The sequence below is a fragment of the Anomalospiza imberbis genome, chromosome 3 (genome assembly GCF_031753505.1).
Source record: "Anomalospiza imberbis isolate Cuckoo-Finch-1a 21T00152 chromosome 3, ASM3175350v1, whole genome shotgun sequence".
Taxonomy (NCBI): Eukaryota; Metazoa; Chordata; class Aves; order Passeriformes; family Viduidae; genus Anomalospiza; species Anomalospiza imberbis.
Window position 1 is genome coordinate 55374948 of NC_089683.1, and position 19661 is coordinate 55394608.

General features: G+C 38.2%; 1 protein-coding gene across 3 annotated transcripts in view; it reads left to right on the forward strand.

The window, feature by feature from the left end:
• Nucleotides 1–19400, forward strand: part of AKAP7 (A-kinase anchoring protein 7) — an 83552-nt gene extending 64152 nt beyond the window's left edge. For 2 of the 3 annotated variants that reach the window (XM_068184482.1, XM_068184484.1), the window contains one exon: nt 17160–19400. In XM_068184482.1, coding sequence (XP_068040583.1) covers nt 17160–17362 — 203 coding nt within the window. In that variant the 3' untranslated portion in view covers nt 17363–19400. The remainder of the gene's footprint in view (nt 1–17159) is intronic. The other variant, XM_068184483.1, reaches the window with a different exon arrangement.
• The last annotated feature ends 261 nt before the right edge of the window (nt 19401–19661 follow it).

A 19661-nucleotide genomic window follows, 5' to 3' on the forward strand; every position in this document is an offset into this window, starting at 1 on the left:
CAGCTTAATTGCCAAACCATCACTCTGCATAGGTGGAAAAAATAAGTACCTTTTCGGCTATCAGGTCATATTTTGCAGAAGTATTTACGCAGATTCCTCCTATATTATTGAAATTGTATTTATTTTCTACATTGAGGTCATGTTCTCTGTCTTCCATTCACATGCTACTATTACTTTACTGTCAATACCTCTGGAACTGTATTAGGTCCCAAACACTCCCAACACAGGGAGTGTCTTTTATATTAGTTTAATGACTGGTAGAAGAGGATATACATAGCATAATTGCTTTTTGCTTTCACCCTCACTATAATCTCAGTCCTCCTTACCCTGATGGGGGAGTTGTGTGATCTTTGGATAAGACTACCAAGGTGAAATCTGACTACACTTTTTATAACCCTGCCTGTAGTTTGTGGGAGGTTGCTACAAGCTGCCATCTTTCATAGTGAGTTCTATCAAGAAATATGTGATCACGTGCAATACAGGTTAACCTGGCTTCTTACAGATAGATGTTGGTAGGAACAAAAATAAGCCAAATAATAGTGGTTTGATGACCATAAAACCCTATCCTCTTCTAGATTAAAAAGCGCTGACAGAAGAAGTTTCAGATCCCACATTACTGCTGCCATCCCTGCTTGTGTGCACTGGGCACTGGTGATCTGTGCTGTGTAGACTGATCCATAGCAGAGCAAGTTTTATGTGAGCACTCCTTTAATAAAGTCAAAAACACCCTAGTGAGGTTAAGTGCTTCTCCATCATTAGCTGACTAACCTGGATAATTTTGTTTTAAGTGAATTAAGGAATTCTCACAAACCCTGGACCAGCTGATGGTAAGGGTCACATAGCCACAGTAGCTTTTTCAATTGTGTGACTGGATCTAGTGAACAGTAATACGCAAGAGAAATACACAGGCTCAGTTTTGCAGAGTACTGAGCAGCTTTGATACCTTGTGAACATGTGCACACACACATGGAGATGCTTCCTACTGCCAGCAGACCCTGCTGAAGTGGCAAGGAGCTGAAGCTTCTGATGCATGTGGAAAGGACTAGCAGAGTGGGAAGAGGAGACATTGACCAGAAAAGCTGATTATGACGTCTTTCTCAAACAGAGCATACTGCTTCCTTGGTGTAATGAAAGGGTTTTTACTATGTTTAAAATAATAAGCTCTGCCTCCGTGCAGCTTGATCCATTGGTACCTGTGGATTAAACATTAAATCATGTAGATGTCAGATGGGTCAGCCTTTCTGCTAAATGTAGCAGTACCAGGACAGTGAAATGGTGTCTCTCTACCCTCCCTGGACTCAGATGGAGAAAACAAGGAAGACCTGCCTGGTTGTTGCTGAGTGCTTTTCAGAAACTACAGCAAGAACAGTTGGAAGGGCAAAGCTCTGAGAGGTGTATGGATTCTGTCTCTCCCTTCTGCCTACCCTCTCAGTTGTACTGCCTCGTATGGCTGCTGCTCTGCAGGGTAAATTCCTGTACTTCTTATTGGTCGGCCAACTTCCAAGGTCCTGTCGCATTTATCATGCTTGTATTTCACAGGAAGGTTATCTTCATATTTGTGTGCTTTCCCATCCTCTTCTGATCTGCAAAGCAGATAAAAAAAATTATAATTCAGAAATCAGTTTATTGACAAAGAAATGATTGTTAGCTAATGCTGGTCAGAAAATTAAGAGACATGAAAGAAAATTTAAAAACTGATGCAAGTTTTTCTGCTGTGAAGGGCATTGTATGAGCCATCTGTGGATATTTAGGTAATCACTGTTTAGTCCTGTTAGTACTGCAGTGGATAACTCTGTTATGGGACTTTTCATTGAGGGAAGATGAGAGACAACATTAAAACTGTTTTGTTTACAGCTGAAGGCTTCTTTGCTGATATGGGAAGCGAGCCTGTGATTCCAGTGAGTCCATACAAAGGTCACCACTGCTGGAACTAGTCAGCATGCTTTTCAGGCTGACAGAGGTTATACTATGGTTATGCAGTTTTCTGAGTGGAAATTAAACACAGTAAGAGGTGATGATGAGTACCATGCAGTATTGCTGCTGTTGTATGTATGGTACTGTAAAGGAAAGAAAAAAATTATCCTCTGTCAAGCAGAAGGACCTTCCTTAAAGTGTTTATTTTACTGCACGTTGATGCAATTAATTATTTCTGTGATTTGTTTTCTTGATTTTGCTCTCTGTTTTAAAACTTATGGCCAAATAACATTTTAGTACACTTGGCTACAAAGTCAATCTATGTAGAGAATGCCCTGGAAAGTTGCTTATGTGGAGAAGTTTCTAATCGTGACATTAGCCAGACATTTTGTTCATTGTTTCTGGAAAGTATTTCATTCAAAAAAACACATGAATAAAACCAGCAAATTCCAAAGGAACAGTAGTATTTTCTTAAACTTCTTACTGAGCACACTGATGCTACATCAGTTAAATTGATTGATTAAAGTTTGGGGAGACAGGAGGCTTCAATATAGGCAGAATTGAGTCCTGTATTTCTTAGGTTATATAGATACCAGTTAAAATTCTGTCCGCCATAGGTAATTTCCTTGCCTTATAAGGGGAGGAAAATAAGGCACAAAAATACATCCGAACACTTCATTGGCAGTCGGAAAAAAGAAGCTTTATGATGATCTAGAATATGAGCAAATTCTGCTGCAATCACAGTCAAATAGCCCTGAGCGTTACTGTGGGCCACCAGCTGCAGTGGCAGATTACAGCTGAAAGTTGCATTTAAAATTCCAAATTGTGCTGCGTCTTGGTTCAAAAAGCCAAACAGACCAAAGAATAGCAAATGCAATTTCTCATGGGGCTAAATCTTTCAAAAGCAATTAGTTTGTTTTGTAAATCTTCAGCATAAAGTTAGACAAAAAGCTTGAATAAAAATTAATAACTCTTTTAAAATATACTGTAATGATTAATTGCTTTTCATCTTTTATAAATGGCTAGTAACTGACAGTTAACTATTGTCTATCAATTTGCTATATAACAAATAAGAATACATATTTCTATTGCCCAGAAAATTTATTTCTGCATAATAAAATAAGTACACAGGTAATTTTTCTGGTAGTGGTAAAATCTCAGCAAAATTTCCAATGTCCAGTAACTGAATTCTTAATTTTAATAATTTTTATATTAATTAAAAATAATAATTTCAATAATAATATAACATTTAGTACTGCAATGCTTGAAAGCTGTCTAAAAGGATGCTTCAGTTGGAATATTAAATTAGAAACAAGCTAAGAGTGTTTAAGGATTTTTTGCTAAACATGCGAGTAAAACCATGAAAGTGGAACAGATTAAGTGGGGCATGAATCAAGCAGTACTGAAAATGCCAAGTGAAACCCTTAGCAGGAGTAAGCAGGAATAGTGCTGATTTATACCAACCAAGGACCTGGCCTGCCAAGTGCCGTGGCTGTGACAGTCCACTGGCAGCCCCTGGAGTCCAGAGCTGCAGCGAGATGGATGAGAGTATCTGCCAGCCCATTTAAAAGCAGACCTTCTATAAATAATACCAGAAAGATTGGTTCAGATGGCAAGCCAACAAATTGCCAACTCCATCTGGAATCCTCTTTCTAAGTACATACATAGCAAGGGAAGGAGCCCGGGTAAAATGCTGTTTCTGCAGCCCTGAGCATTAAAAATCAGACTGTTAGTCTGCTCTCTTGGCTCTTGCAGGAGATTTCCAGCATGATTTCTTTAAGAAAGAGTGAGCCTGGAAAGAAATTAAGATCACTTTTAAATTTGCATTTACACTAGTTTTTCCAAGCAATGTGTCTGCTGCCATCCCATATTCTTTCTGGGTTTAAAAGGGAAAATAAAGGCCAAAAGAAAATGTAAATGTACATAAACGTGTTGTGGGTGAATCGAAGAGCGTAATTTCCCTGATGGTCCTGTATGCAGATGTTCAGCTTAAGAAGAAAAAGTGTAATGGATTTCTCATACTTTTCTAAGTATGCAGGTTAAACATTATTGCTCATTAGTGGTAAATATGTTTGGTATCCCCCCCATATGCACCTAGATATGAGATATTCAGTCTTTTAAGCTGTTAAAATGACTTAAAGATTATCTTAGTAACAACATTGCCACAGCAAAAGAAAGACTGGGTTCTCAGAGGAGCTCTGTTTGCTTTACTCTAGATATATTTGAATAAGCAAAGGCTGCAGCATTATGTTTTTATTGATTTTCAGAGGGTAAATTACAGGTCATTGCTATCAGATAATATTAAAAGCTGTCCTGTATTCCCAGTGAACAATATCCAAATACCTTATTCTGTATTATGGAAGTACTATTTCTCTCATTCATTATTGCATGCTCCTGTCTCAGTTTACTGAGATTTGTGTGTACTCTGGCACAGTGGCTCTGTCTATTCACTGTACAAATAGTGCCACTCTTTACACACCAAACAGTAGAAGGAGCTGCATGGTTTTCTGAGGTGCTGTAAGGCCTGCCCTGAAAAGTAAAAAGCATTAGAAAGTCTAAATGTTTAGAGTTACGAATTTTGCTTTTCAATTTCCTTACTTCTGCAGGATAAATCAGAACTACAGTAGTGAGATTTCATTGTAGTAAAAGAGGAAATGGAAATTCTGTTGTTCCCACAGCTTTACTGGAGTCAGGAGCCAAATCCTGTCCTCTGGCATACATGTTACTCTAGCTACTACTGCATTACTCTCTGAAACTGTTCTTAGTTCATACTTCTGTTTTCATTTGTGCTGGGCTGCTTTGGAGTTAGGATTCAAAACCTCTGCCAGGAGAAATCCACAGAAGTAACTGTTCCACGAATGCAGAATTTGGCTCAGTGTACTTCTCAGTTTTGCTACCTACAGACACAGCCCAGCTCTGTGACTGCTCTGGGTGCCTTGGACTCCATTGCACTGCGTGCCGGGGTGTCTGGGGCTGCACCTGAACACTGGGACTGCCTTGCCCATGCCACCACCCTGGCATAGTTCTGGGCCTGGCAAACACCCTGGGCACTGGTTAGGAGTTAGCACCAACCCAAGTCCTTTCCCAGCAGGCAGTTTGGATACAGCCACAGCATTTCAGGGACCTGCAGAGCTGGATGGGATGGACCTGACTTGCTCTGTGCTAACTGGCCTTAGAGCAAACAAATACTGGAATTTTAGAGCTCACCTGTGTACACATAGGCAGGTGCCTCTGCATGAAACATCAGGTTTCAGAGATGCTTTTCATGGTACTGTGAGAACAGGTGTTTGTCTAATGTCAACATAGAACCCAATCTGAATTTTCCTTCTCTGTTCAAAAGTGATCCATAAGCAAGTCCATGTTACAGCAACATGTTAAACATGAAATCCCATTCTCTGTGAGTATATGTGAACAGCTACCTCTTCAATTTAGATGCTCATTTGCTTCAGCCTATTGTCTTGCTATATGACAAGTCCTACTGTAACCTAATCCCTGTGAGCTTAGAGTGGAGCCACTCATAATGTAGAAATTGCAGCATATGGATTAAAAAATGTATTACAGAAATTGAATAGCCACTCTTGAGAGTGGGAAAGTGTTTGTTATACAACCAAAATGTGGTCGTTGTCTACTTCGTCCAAAGCTAATATTTTAAATGCACTTTTTTCCCTTTGTACTGTCTGATTTGTGATGTTTAATGCTATGTAATTGAGTGCTTTGTTTGCTAATGGAGAGTGGTATTCCTGGAAGCAGGCAGGCATGCATGTTCTAACCTCAGTTCCAGAAACCATTAAAAATTATTAAAAAAAAAAATTACAAAATTGGTCTGCACAGCCTCCATTAAAGATGCCATATAATTAAGAAAGAGAAAATGAGTTATTTTATTTCACTGAAGGTCTCTAGAAACTAGAATATGAACTAATAATCAGACTCTCAATTTTGACATTTCTATACTGACCTGGAATTATCAGTAAGCTCTACTTGGTCCTCTTTCAAAAAGGAGTGAAAACAGATTTCATCTGTGGAAAGGTACACTTCTGGGAAGTAAAAAATAATCCCCAAAATCTACCTCTTTTTCCCTCTAGCAAGCTTGTGTGCCATCAGACATATAACCTTTTAGCAGAAATGGCATGCATGCAGTGCTAGCTAAATCTGTCCTGAGAAGATCAGAGTAACTTTTGTCCTAGAAGCTCGAGAAACTCATGGAGCAGAGGAAATAGATGTTTGGAGGAAATACTGTGTTTCCAATAGAATAGAATGCTCAAAACATGAAGTAGGAGCCCAGGCTGTGCTCCAGAAACTGGCTGGGGAGCTCTGAGAGCAGGAGCTAGCTAGTTTAAAAAAAAAAAAAAATCTACACAGCCAGAATGCAGGAGAAGGAACTGGTTAACATGATTAAGCAACTGTTAGGATAGCATGGGATTACTTCTATTGCATCATGTGAAATAAGAACAAGAGAGAACATTTTGTATATATTTCAGGGAAAGCTTCCTGTCAGTGACAGATGCTGGGCTGCAGAGAGTCTACATTTTGCAATGTTGTGACCAAGATTTTGAGATTAATGCAGACAAACAAAGAAGGCAAGACAAACAACAGGTCCTTGGTCGAGTGAGGGGTTGTCCTTTAGATGACATTGGTCTGTTATTATTTGTGAAATTATTATAGGCAAAGTGGAAAACAAGATACCTTGAAAAGTATCATAGCAAGACGTACTGATGCCTTGTTCAGCAGCTAATTACTGATAGTTTAATAATGTTTTTTGCCAAATCATTTTGCCATTCCTAAAATTTGAATGATCCTGTTTCCATAAGCGTTGAGAAGCTGGAGAACTGACAGAAGAGATTGGGATTTAGAGGAATTTGAGGTATATGGTTGTATATGCTACGTAAGTTAGCATGATATCCCTGCCCATGGCAGAAGGCTTACAACTAGATGATGTTTAAGGTCTCTTCCAACCCTAACCATTTTATAATTCTTTGGAGCGTGAGGTTGGAAATTGTCTTAAAAGAAAAATGAATGGGGTTCAGGCTGTCCTTGAGCCTTAAGGAGCTAGAAATACGCTGTACCAATTACCAGTTTGGCACTGCCAAACTTGTACAATAGTCAGTACTTTTAGACTTGTAGTTCTGATATTAGCATACACAGCTGAACTTCTGTTAGTCTCTTGACCCTGCCTGAATAGTTGTTCTAAATTGGTGTAGGGAAAATTCACTTCTTATTAGGTATTCCCTCTGGATCCCAATCCCCAAATCTCAGAATACACCGTTAACTTTATCTTTTCTGCTGATGGCTTAATCCCTTTGAATATCTGCCAATCTCAGGTGAATTTGATCTGGGCACTTGCTAAGTTTCCTGTGAGTTAAAATCCTCAGGCATGGATAATTCATTTCACTCACTAGAGAGATTGTATCCTTTTGCTAAGAGGTGAATTGTCTTACCCTATGGTCTATTATTGTGTTATTCTGTTTCACATCCTAGCAATAATTTTTAAATGTCATTTTATTCAATATTTCATTTTACTACAAAGCGCAAGGATTGAACAAAAACATATTAAGACTCAGACATATTTTCTGTATCACTTACTATGGCTGAGTGCAGTCAGCAAATGTACATTTTTTTCTGTCTTAAAAATCCATTACCATCTACTATAGCCTAATGCAGTCTAAAGCGTTTTCCTTTTTTTCTCTCTCACATCCTTTTTTGCTTTTCACATACACCTTGTTAATACACTGTGAAAGGTTTTCCAGCACAAAATTATGAGTTTACTCCTGCAGTTCTACAAACTGTAACCTGTGAGGTGAGTTCTAGGGACTGAACCCCCTTCTAAAGTTGGGGTTTACCTTTCTCTGTTAAAATGAAATTTGCTGTAGTGTTTTTGTGTTTTGAAGCACAGTTGATCCTCTGATTTGAGGACATAAATGTTGGAACATTTATGTTGGCCCCCACCTGTGTGCTCTGTTCGTACATTGCATGTGTGTTATCTGCTGCAATTAATCTGAAACATTTGGAAGAAGGGCCACGTGTAATATAGTCCAGATCATGGAGTCACTGCCTGTAATGCTTGCTTCAGCAAGAGTGTATAATAATAATAAATCCATTCCAAAAGAAGTGCATCATTTTACTTTGAAAGATCCATTTCATTCCCTTTGCCTTTTTTTTAGCCATAATTTTTAAAGAAGGAATAAAATAAGAAAATAGTACAGGATTAGACTTTAAATAAAAACATGATATGTGTTAAAGTCTGTCCAAGTTTATTCTTCTCCATCAGCTGCAGAATGTGTGGATGCCTGTGGTACTGCACCCAGGCTTTGAGGAGGCCAGTTCTCAAAAGCTCTGGGTTACTGCTTCTGGAACCCCACACGGTAACCCTCAGTGTATAGCTACACCTGCATTCATGGAGTTCAAACCATGTTGCATCATGCTGAGCAACTCTTGCATGTGCTTTCCTGTCTCAGGAAATCTCAAAATCATGAATGACATAATCTGCTCTTGAGGAGAACCATTGTCCATTTCTTTCCTTCTCATACTTAACAAACTTTTCTTGGCCCCTCTAGTCAGATAACAAATGGGAGAACTTTTCTGTATGGAAAATATAAAGGCAAAGCAAACTAAAGTACCAGCTTTTTACCACACGGTTCTGAATAGAATGAAAAGAAATGCAAAAACTGGTTATGGCATGAATATCCACCCTTTATTCTTTTACTCTTGAGTTGAGGAAAGGCTCAGAGCAATACTGCTTTAAAATAAGAGGATGAAGAAAATATATGAAACTCCAAATTAGAACTGTTTAGCCAGATAGAAATAAAGGCCCAAAAGACCAGCTGGCATAAATAAGCAGTTTTTTGCTGATATTATGGGACAAATTTAGAATTATTGAGATGCTAAAGAGGAAGGTATGGAGCTCTGTATACTATATAGGTAGAGAGAAACTTTGCGAATGGAAAAAGGAATGTAAAGAGATGAGAACCACCAGTTTTAAGGCATGGTAATGAGCAATCCATTATGGTACAGAGTAAATTGGTAAAAATTGTGATGATTAGTTCAGTTTTTGGCATAGCAGACATATTTTTTGGATTGATTTCATTGAAGTGTTGCTAGAACAGTCTTTGACTCACTGAGTTTGAGGAAGTAGAAATATGGGGGAAGAAAGGGAGGGGGAGTTATTATTTTGCTAGAATGCAGTGTTAGAGCTGTAGGGATTTACTCTCAATAAAGAAATGTTGCTTTTAGGTAGGGAAATGGGTTTTTTAAGGAGTCTTATGTCATTTCAGAAAGAAAATGCTTTTATAACTGTTTGATATTTAACATCGGAAGGATATGGAAGTAAAGTCCAATGGTTTAAATACAGTAATTAGGACTCAGTTATTATTGATTTTTAATGGTGATGCAGACTCAAGAATAATGTTAATTTTGATTATTAGGTGCTTGTTTACTATATGAGGTTATTCATTCTATTCATAAAGAACATAGGATGGGAAAAAACTTAGTACTGTCCTCTCATATTCTTTCAATTTTTTCTTGCCCTAGATTATAAAGTCTGTTTTTTCATGTGAAGGATTGATTGCATTAAATTTAGTTCTATGGCATGGTAATGTTTCAGGATTTTTTTCATTCGCAGATTTTGTTCTGCCATCCTCTAGCAACAATTTTTAAATTTCTGTGAATTAGATTAACTGAGCTGTAGTCACACCTTCAGCATTCTTAACTCTTTATCTACAGCTTTTCTGATTTTATGTTTGAGGTTATCAAAACTCCCATGACACAGAGCAATTTATTATGACTAAGCAAATGCCTGAATTTGTTGCTTATCTTGTCTTTGTAATATTTTTCATTAGAAATCAAGAGGGACTTTTTTCAAGGTCATGTGGTGAAAGGACAATGGCTTTAAACTGAAAGAGGGTGATGAGTCCAGAGAAGCTGCGGATGCCCAATCACTGGAAGTGTTCAATGCCAAGTTTGATGGGGCTCTGAGCAACCTGGTCTAGTGAAAAGTGTCCCTGCCCATCGCAGCAGGGGTAGGACTAGATGAGTTTTAAGGTTCTTTCCAAACCAAATCATTCTGTGGTTCAGTGTTCTTGCAAGTGGGTATATTTAGGCTTTTAGAAAGCGATAAAAGTTGAGGAAGAGCTTGTCCCGAAGAAGATCCCAAACAGTGGTTTTACGGGTTCAAGGCCAGAGCATTTAAAGAGAGGCCTAAACATCTATGTACTAGTATTCTCCAACTATCAAAAGCTTCATGTTTACAAAATTTTGTGTGGTAGAGCAGTGAATATTTATACAGCTACATCTCATAATATCAGTTTAAAAACTGATAACAAATTCCAGCTCTTCTATTTAAAGTAGAAGTTAGGTGGCAAACAAAAGGGACGGAAGAAGGATCAAAACTAAATATATTATTTAAGGCAAAATCTATGATAGATAAAGGGGATTCAGATAGGAAATGCCACGATAAGTACTTAATGTTAGGGGGTGTTTTTAAATGCTATTAGAATTGATTTAAGGGTTTCTTGGTAGTTTTCCCAAAGCTGTTAGCAAATTTGGTCAGATTCTGTGGACTTGATCCATGAAAGGAAAGACAGCAGCAATACTGCTCATGTGTTCAAAACCACATAACTTCATGGTCTGCCTAAGAAGCTTATGTAGTGGGTTCAGTTCCTTCAAGAGGAAGATTCTGGGTGAAAAAGATTAGATCCATCTATTTTGACTGCCTTTGGATGCAGTTATGCTACCAGTTCAAACCTATCTAAGATGCTCATACCGAGAGAGGGGATTCTAACCTTCTTCCATTAGATTCAGAATCTAATTAAGTATGCTTACAGAGATCTTAAAAGCACCTTGCAGATAACAGGTTTTTTTCATTATAATGATACAGTATTTAAAATTATTAAATAAAATTAAAATTATTGCAGTATTTTGTGGACACTGTTGGACATACTTTTGAATTGCAATTTTTTTTTGCAAGATTTCATCTTCTTTTTGCAGTTCAAACAGTATGCAGCTGTGTTTGACAACTCATGCTTCTGCAGCTTAAATAATTAAATGAAAATGCATGTTGATTAAAATTTGACTTTTCTGTCCATAACTTACAAGTATATTCATAATTGCTTTCCTCAGGGAAAGAGATGTACTATGTGAGAGACTGTGATAACATGAGTTTGTATGGAGCCTTTATCTGAGCTCAGGAGGAGCAACAACGCAGGTTCAGCTTGTTAAGATTCACTTATTAACATTTGTTTGACAGTGTCTCTTAGTCCAAAAAAGATTGCTTTTTTTAGTATACTTGACAGCAGCATGGAAAAGTCACAGCCAAAATAGCATCCCTTTGGAAGCTGTGTAGTAACAAATGAATCCTAAAGACATGACACTGAAGTTCCCATAGACTCTGGGAAGGATAAGGAAACAGTAACAAGTGAATGTTTATTAAATGATTTGCCTTGGCATGCTGGTGAGTAAATGTTTGATTTTCATGGCTGACAGGTCCATAAGCAGGGACTTTAAGGTTTTGCCAAAATATTTGGACTGTGGCAATTAAAATCTTTGTATATACCCTTTTCATTAGTGACTGTGTTTTTGAGCCTACACCTCCCTCAGCTTGGTGACCTAGCAGGGTGATTTTCTGCCTTCACGACCATCCAGCTCTGTCTGTGGTCACTGGTGACCGAGGTTGATGGGGAAGCAGCCTACGTGTCACCCATAGTGTGTTGCATTCTCAGTATTATTTCTGGAGGACCACTGAAGGCAAGGCACTGACATTCCTGAACTCCTGTTCCAGAGTTCAGCTTTTCCCTGGGAAAACTGGGAAGCCTGATCTCTCTCTCTCTCTTAGGCTCTGAAAACAGCAAGAGGCTTTCCCCTTGGCAGCATCCTAGAGGGCAGAGCAACACTTCTGCTCTCCTTGATCAGCCTGCTGACCCAAGCTGCCCTATTCCCTGTTCCTGAGAGCTGCTGGCACTGGGCAGCACAAAGGGGAGTGAATAATGTTGCCTGGATGTTTACTATCACAATCTGCCTCAACCATTTGGTTGTCCCATTGCCATCTTGCACTGTGGATTTTACTGTGGCTATGTGAAACCACTTCTGTAGTTTGGCCTGTTTTCTCTACCAGAGTGTTGGTGAAAAAAATCAAGTAAAATGCACAGCTTTTTAAGCCATCATGTTTCCTTTGGCAACTTTGCTATCTTTCCTGCCTATTGCACTAGACTTCTTATAAATTAGTTCAATTTAAGCATTAAACTACATTAAAGGAATCAGGGAATTTTTCTGTCAACAGATCTCTTTTAATAGAAAACTAAACCCAAGATATTTAACAGAACTCCCTGTATGCCAGAACTAGAGTCTTACATAACTTTTAAAATTTTGTTTGTTCTGGAGGCTCTTGCCTGTGGCATCACCCCTTAGTGCTTGCAGAGGGATGAGTAGGTTTAGCAGATCACATCCTCTTTCTTCATTTAGAAGTGGTCAGAAAATTTATATCAGAGCTTCACAGGGGTTTATGTGAAACCAAACAAACTTTTGCCATGTTTGCCAAGTCTGCAGCTCAAAGGGTCCTGCAGCTACTCCTGTTGTCATTACTGAATCTGGCAAGAGCACCACTTTCCCTGAATAGCTGCAACAGCCTTAATTTCCTCTTTAGTAGAAATTCCTACTTCATCAGGTTTATTCCATGGTGTGCCAAATTAAATTAAAAAACCTTTCCAGCAAACTAGAAACCATGTATTCAGCATTGAAGGACAGATTGGTGTTGCCTTGTAAGACAGTCCTGTATTTACGGAGCAATATATGTAAATCTAAAGAAGTTTGTTAGATGTCCCGCATCTAACAAAGGTGGGAACATCCAGCAATAGAAATGTCATCATCCTCATATCATAATGAGATTATAATTTCACCTTCCTCCCAGTGCCTTGTGTCAATTTCTAAAGTGACCACTAAAGAGACTTTTCATGCAAGTCCTTCTTAATTAACAAGGAAATGTTCAGAGTTGTGACTTTCCTGTCTCTACTTACTGTGTTGATTAGATATGGGCATGTGCTCATATTTGTGTTCATAGAGTTTGTAAAAACTGTATTAGAAATAATTATTGGAATAACCCAAAAGGTAGATAGAGGCATGTCTGTTACCACAGCCCTCCCCAGGTCCCAGAGCAGAACTTCTGCCACCAAATTTCTCAGCAGGTCTCAGTTACCTGTTCAAAATACTAAGGGTCTCTTCTATAATGTTCCCCATGTTATCAGTGTTTTGTTGCCAAGAAAGGTTTTTGGAAAGAAGAACAAAGCCCAGTGTGTTGAGGCCACGAGGGAAGGATTGCAGAACATTGTCTTGGAGCATAGCTGGTAAAAGGGTGTAAAACTGGCTTTTTCTATAAAAGGGATCCCCTGTTGCTTCTTTCAATTAAATCTGTTACAAAAAAAAAAAAAAAATCACAGTCCATGGGCTAATCATATGGACATAGAGGGATTCAAACTGTCTTCCTCTCTCCAAATCTGAGATACCTACATGCACTCTAAACAGGCTGTGTCAGGGCTGTGAAAATGCTGTACCAGGACCATGATATCTGATTTGTTCCAATACAGCGTTTCAAAATTCAGCTCACAATCTTGTAATGTGTAGGGGGATGTAGACTTGGAGAGTAAACCTAGTCCAGTGGAAAGATACAGCAGAGAATTTGAATCCAAACTTGGCTGTGGTTGCAGGCATCTGGTTCATGTCCATAAGTGCTAGCAGTAGGATATAGGATCATAAAGCCTCTTTTGAATAATTCTGTGAAGCTGATAGTTCCCTTTGTAAAAAATTGTGGTCATTTCAGGACAACTGGTATGCTTCAGTTTTAGCAATGAAAAACGCTGCTCAGCATGAATGCATTGAGGTACATTCACACAGAGTATGAATTGGTTTTCATATTTTGAAAATGATATCAGAGAATTCTGGGATAAACAAAATGAAAGGTTTTTTTTTCATTTTTATTCTGAACAACATTGAGGAGAAGACAGTGGATTTGTTTTTATTCACAGGCACAGAAATAAAGTAGTGTCACAATATTGATGCAAATACAGTGCTGTGGTATATCTGTTCCCTTTTCAGAACAGAGATTACAAACAGAGCAAGTGTGAATTTTTAAACCTCCCTTTTGAATCTAAAACATTCATATCTGCAATGACTTCTACAGATATTCCAGCAATTCCAATAATGTTAGACAGTGCACTCGAAGCATTTGCCTGCTGCAGAAGCTGGAGCATGGGCAGGAGAGATGTAAACAGGACAGATGTGTGTTAAATTGTCAAGTAGATCTAGATGCTCAACACTTGTTTTTATTACATGACTTGTTTAATTTTATCAATAGTCGTGAATAGGAGCGATACAATGGTACCCAGGTACCTTGCCAGCCAACCATGGCATTGCAGACACTCCCACAACTGCTATTTTGGGAGTATGAGAATAGAAAGAGAGCATCAGGGAATCATATAGGCCCGTGTGCCTGTCTACCAAGGTGGCTGCACAGATAAATTCAAGCACAATCTTCATGCAAGGATGTGTATGCATTTGCATTCACATGTCAGTGAGATGTCTTTCCAGTGAGAGTGCAGTGCTCTTAGGAGGTGCTACAGTCTTCACCCCAGACTTTTGATGAGCCTTGAATATCTCAAAATATTAAAAATAAACAAACAAAAAACCACAAACCCATTCTTCTGTAGCTATATAAACTGAACTTATAAAAGTACAGTTTTATAAAAATCTGACGTTTTTCATGCTTGAGAAAGTACTTATAAGTGAGCTACCTGCTTATTTTGAAATAATAAACACAGTAGTAGCTATATGGATTTTATACATATATCTGTGAATGAGAACTGTTCTGCAGAAAGTATTCATGGGAGAAGAGCTCTGGCCTTTTTCAGACCATAATACATTATGTACTACAACTAAAATTACACTGTGAGTAAATATAATCAGTACTGTTGTGTGGTATCTGGAGGCCTCTGTGACTGATTAGTCATATTCTGCATATTAAGCACTACAGGGTCAAGTGTACGAGTAGCTGAGCACCATATTTCACATTGATTTTTTTTCTGAGTTGTATGGATAGATCATTAGCACTATGTGAGTAATAATTTCTGTGACCCATGAGCAATTCTGAAAAACAAGAAATTCTGCAACTGGAAACCAGTTTTATTGTAAATAATCATTAAGTATTTTAATTATTTTTTCTAGTGACTAAATATACCAGGGCAACCAACACATTTTTGAGCATCTTTACTAGAAGCAAAGGAAATCAGTAATCAAAGGGCTTCATTCAAAGGAGTGTGTGGGATCAATTCAGAAAAGCTGTGAGGAGATGCTGCTCATAAATACCTTGGGTGCCCTGAGAGAGAAGAGTCTGAGTTAAATCCCTCCTTCCTGTAAGTTAAAGGATAAACTTAGACCCAGGATTCAGAGATAGCAGTGATACAGTAAGCAGTGAGTCAGAGAATGTGGAGTGTGTAGCTGTTTGGTTTTGGGAATAGCGCCTCTGCCTCCGTTGCATGGTAGCCTGAAATATTTCTCCTTGGAAATTATAATTCTGCTTTTAATGTATTCTTATATTTACATTCTTATAATACATTCTTATGGTGTATTCTTATATTTGGTTTTAACCAAAACTATCCCTTTAGATATTCTTTTCAATATCTTTAGAATATTTATCTACACTTTCTCCAAATTGTAAAGAAATGCTTTACCAAGATGTAGTCTGATGATTCTTCAGGGGGAGAGCACAGTTCTTCCTTGCCCTTACTAACTGTGCTGTGGAGGCTCAGAACTGGAAGAGCTACTGTTCCAGAGCAGAATGATCAGATTAACAGCTAATAGAGGCACTGCCTCTGAATATGAAGAGTTTTGTTTCCTTCTCTCTCTGCTCTTTGAATCCCCATATGAATTATGCTTTATCAGTGAAATCACTCCCAGGTTGTGCACTACACTAGCAAGACTAATAAAAGTCTTTCATAACTGTTATCTAAATGTGCTGGAAAACTTTAATAAGTTTACATATATGAAAAATGACAAATTTAGGTAATGGAACAGTACAAAGCTTTGTGCTGAGAGCATACAATATCTCTTTCACCAGATGCGTGTGACTAAGCAGCCTCTTATTACTGGTTGTAGAATGCAAATGCCTGAAGAGGACACGAAATGTATGACCTTTAAATACAGATGAAGGGAAATAGTTATTTACCTAGTGCAGGGGACTGTGAAATAGCAAATGGCATGACCAATGAGAATTGGACAATACAATTTGCTTTTCCTGCAACAAATTCTTCATAAAAGGAGGATTTTGCAGTAGGGTTTATAGATTATCAGGAAAATGTTTCATGGAAAAGTACCATTTCAAATTACACGTAATGATATATGAGAATCCTCACTATGTATACAGTTGGTTTGTTGAATATGTTATTCATACAAAGTTTTAGCAAAACAGGGAAATTTCAGCTTCTTGTTTTTAGCAGCAGATATTTCAGAATGGACTGCTGGAACTTGCAATCCTTTGATGTTAGAGCTTTAACATCAAAGCTCTAGAGGCAGAAGAGAGCTTTGAGGGGAGGGACTATATGTTTTTTTTAAGTTTTATGCTTTGTTTAGAAAAATATATGTAACCTGTGCTTGGAGTGTTTTAGTAGTTTTTCCCGTGAGAAACTCCTGAATTACAAGCAATGAATAAATAGATAGATTTAGATTTATTAAGCAAAATCACAAAATGGTGGCACCTAAATTTAGGAATGCTTCTAAAGTGTAAATATGCCTTATGCTGTATTTGATCCTGAGATTGGCTCATTTGGTCAGAGCATGGGGCTGATAATGCCTAGGTTGCAAGTTTGATTCCCTTAAGGGCCATTTACCTAAGAGTTGGATTTGATGATCCTTATGGGTCCCTTCCAGCTGTGGTCTTTGCTCAGATGTCACAGGTGATCATTGGCCAGAAAAAATTAAATTTGCACACTTACTCTTCTAAGCTGAATGAGGATTTATAATGTTAGCCAGTGGCTTTTGCTGGAGTATTATAAAAAACATGAGCAGTGAAATATCTTTGACCTAATATGCTGTACACATCTTTATGGAACACTTCTGGTTTCGAGCTTGAGGGGGTGAAAAATCACTTTTTACAATCAGGAAGAGGCAGCTAATAACTTAGAATCCAGCTCCAGTCAGGAGCTTCTGATACAATGACAGCTACTGTCTTTGCATGGCAATGAATTCCTTCTCTTGTCTGTTGTGATGCATAGGTGAAAAACAAGCAGCAGAGCCAGACGATGCAGAGCTGGTGAGCCTCAGCAAAAGGCTGGTGGAGAACGCGGTGCTGAAGGCTGTGCAGCAATATTTAGAAGAAACACAAAACAAAAGCAGGCAGACTGATGGGAGCCCTGCAAAAACTGAGGAAGCAGCGAGCAGCAGCAAGAATGAGAGCGACAATGATAACAGCAAGTGAGCACTGTGCAAAAAGCCTGGGAGCAAATATCCCACCAAGAATAACTACAAAAACATGTTCTGCTCCCTGCTGAAATTTGCAATGTGGTGCTGGATGTCAGGCATTCTGCTTTGTGAGTCTCTTATCAAAAGTTTGTTCTGAATTGAAGGACACTGTCTACTGGTTTAATAAGTGCTTGCACTACTGAAAATCTTTCGAATGCTGGGAGGGATGGACGGTGGAAAAAAGACAAGTGGTGAAGCAGGCGGCTCCAGTCTTCACTTGCTCTTGATACCAAGAGTCCCTTTCTTGCTTTTGAGGAGAAACTGAACATTTTGCGTTTGTCGTTTGGACTGTCGTGGATGGCTGTGGAGGAAGCCTTGCCATAAGTGGAAGCAATGCCCTGTGCCCGAGGGTTTGGCAGCGCTGCAGGGCTGCTTGCTCCGTGTGAGAGCACGTGCTGTTTCCTAGTCAACAGCAGTCAATACCAAGCTAAAAATTACCACTGCAGATACTCATCGCAGATACTATTACACAGTATGTAATAAGGCAGGAGTTTCCCTTAAATGTGATGCTGTACTGTTCTTTACATTTTGGTAGCATTTGTTGATGTAAATTATATTTTTTGATGAGATACCTTTTTATAAAAAATCAGTATGGGTGAAACACTGAGCACTTACTACTGTCCAAACCAGATATGATCTCTTTATCTCTGTACATTAATGATTCTAAATCACAGTAGTTATAAAATGTATTATATTGTTGTTTTCCTCTAGGAAAGAGCCATGAAGCAGACTTAGTAAAGGAAGCTTTACGCAGAGAAACGCAGGCCCTGTTACCCAGACTGAATCAGATAAAGGAGCTGTTAACGAGTCCTGAGATCCGCACAAAAATTAGCAAAGAACTCTTTGAAGACAGGCACAACTGTAACAGTAAATGGAAAAGTTGTATTGACTCTGAGTCTCCAAATGCATGACTATAAATTGCCATTGTGGAAAATCTCATCAGGTTGTTTAAAGACAAAATATTGTGGCAAGAAATTTTTCAGGTTGGTTTGTTCGGGTTTTTTTAACTGAAAATGTGAATGGGTATAAAATGGCTCATGAGGAATCATGCTGAAATACTTGCACAGAAGGATTATATTTCATAATAATGAAGTATAGCCACTTCTCAACACTGTATTGAAACCTGTTTGAGTGTGCAGGCATATGCCATGATTCCAAAGTAGAAAAATACTGGTTTCAAATAGATCTGAGCAAACACTGTGCCCTTCCTTTATCATTGTAAATAATTCAGTTTTTTCTCATATACTCCTTCTCTAACAATGATGTACAAGTACTAAAAAATTGGTGGTTTTAAATACTTCAAAATGTATATTTGGGGAAAAAATTCCTCTTTTAATTATCTGCCTTTTGTATATGTACTGGCATTTTGGGTTAGCGTTGTATGTTTTTTATTGTTTTTTTAAACAGCACTTGAATACTTGTATAGATGCTGGCATTTAGTTTCTGCTGATGTTTACACTAAAGCAAGAATGTTTTAAATTTCAGTATGAAATTCAGGCTCCACTGATCTCAATGGCATACTCTCATTGGCTTTAATGGAGTCAGGATGCTGCAATTAAGATTTCTCGTGCAAATAATAATATTCCTTGGGATAATATTTGCCTTTTTACTTTTGTAGAACAGAGGTTTTGTCTTTTGTTTTTGATGTTCCTCCATCTCTACCCTCTGCTGCCTGAGGTGGGGTGTCAGTTTGCTCTCATTGTTCCCTCCACACACCTGCAAGATCCACTAAAGATTTGGATGATGGACAACAATGCAGGATTAGGTCCAATATTTGCAATTTTTATAAACATTGTCATAAAAGCTATATAATATGTTGTGATTGGTATCAGAAATGTGCTGTTAGAGCAGCTGTGTGCATGTTCTTAATTTGTCTCAAGCACTGTTCATTTATCTCATGTCAGAGCTTTTTTTTCCTCATTTGATATGTAACAGTATATTCTGAAACGCATCTTTTACATGCCATGTTCACAATAAAATATTTTTCCTTTGCACTCCATGTATGTTTCAACCTGTTTCCAAATGGACTTGAATAAAATTAAGTGCTTGCAAGTAACAGGGTTACAGGAGAGAAATAGTGCTCCAGTGAATCACACCATTAAGTTGACTATAGGGTATTGTGCCAACATACTACTCTGGAGCTTGGCTGCTGAAATCATGCAGATAAACTAGGCCCAAGTCATTCTTATTTTCAAGGAAAAATCTTTGAAACTCTTGGGATTAACTTAAGTTCTGGGCAGGGCAGGTTTAGAAAT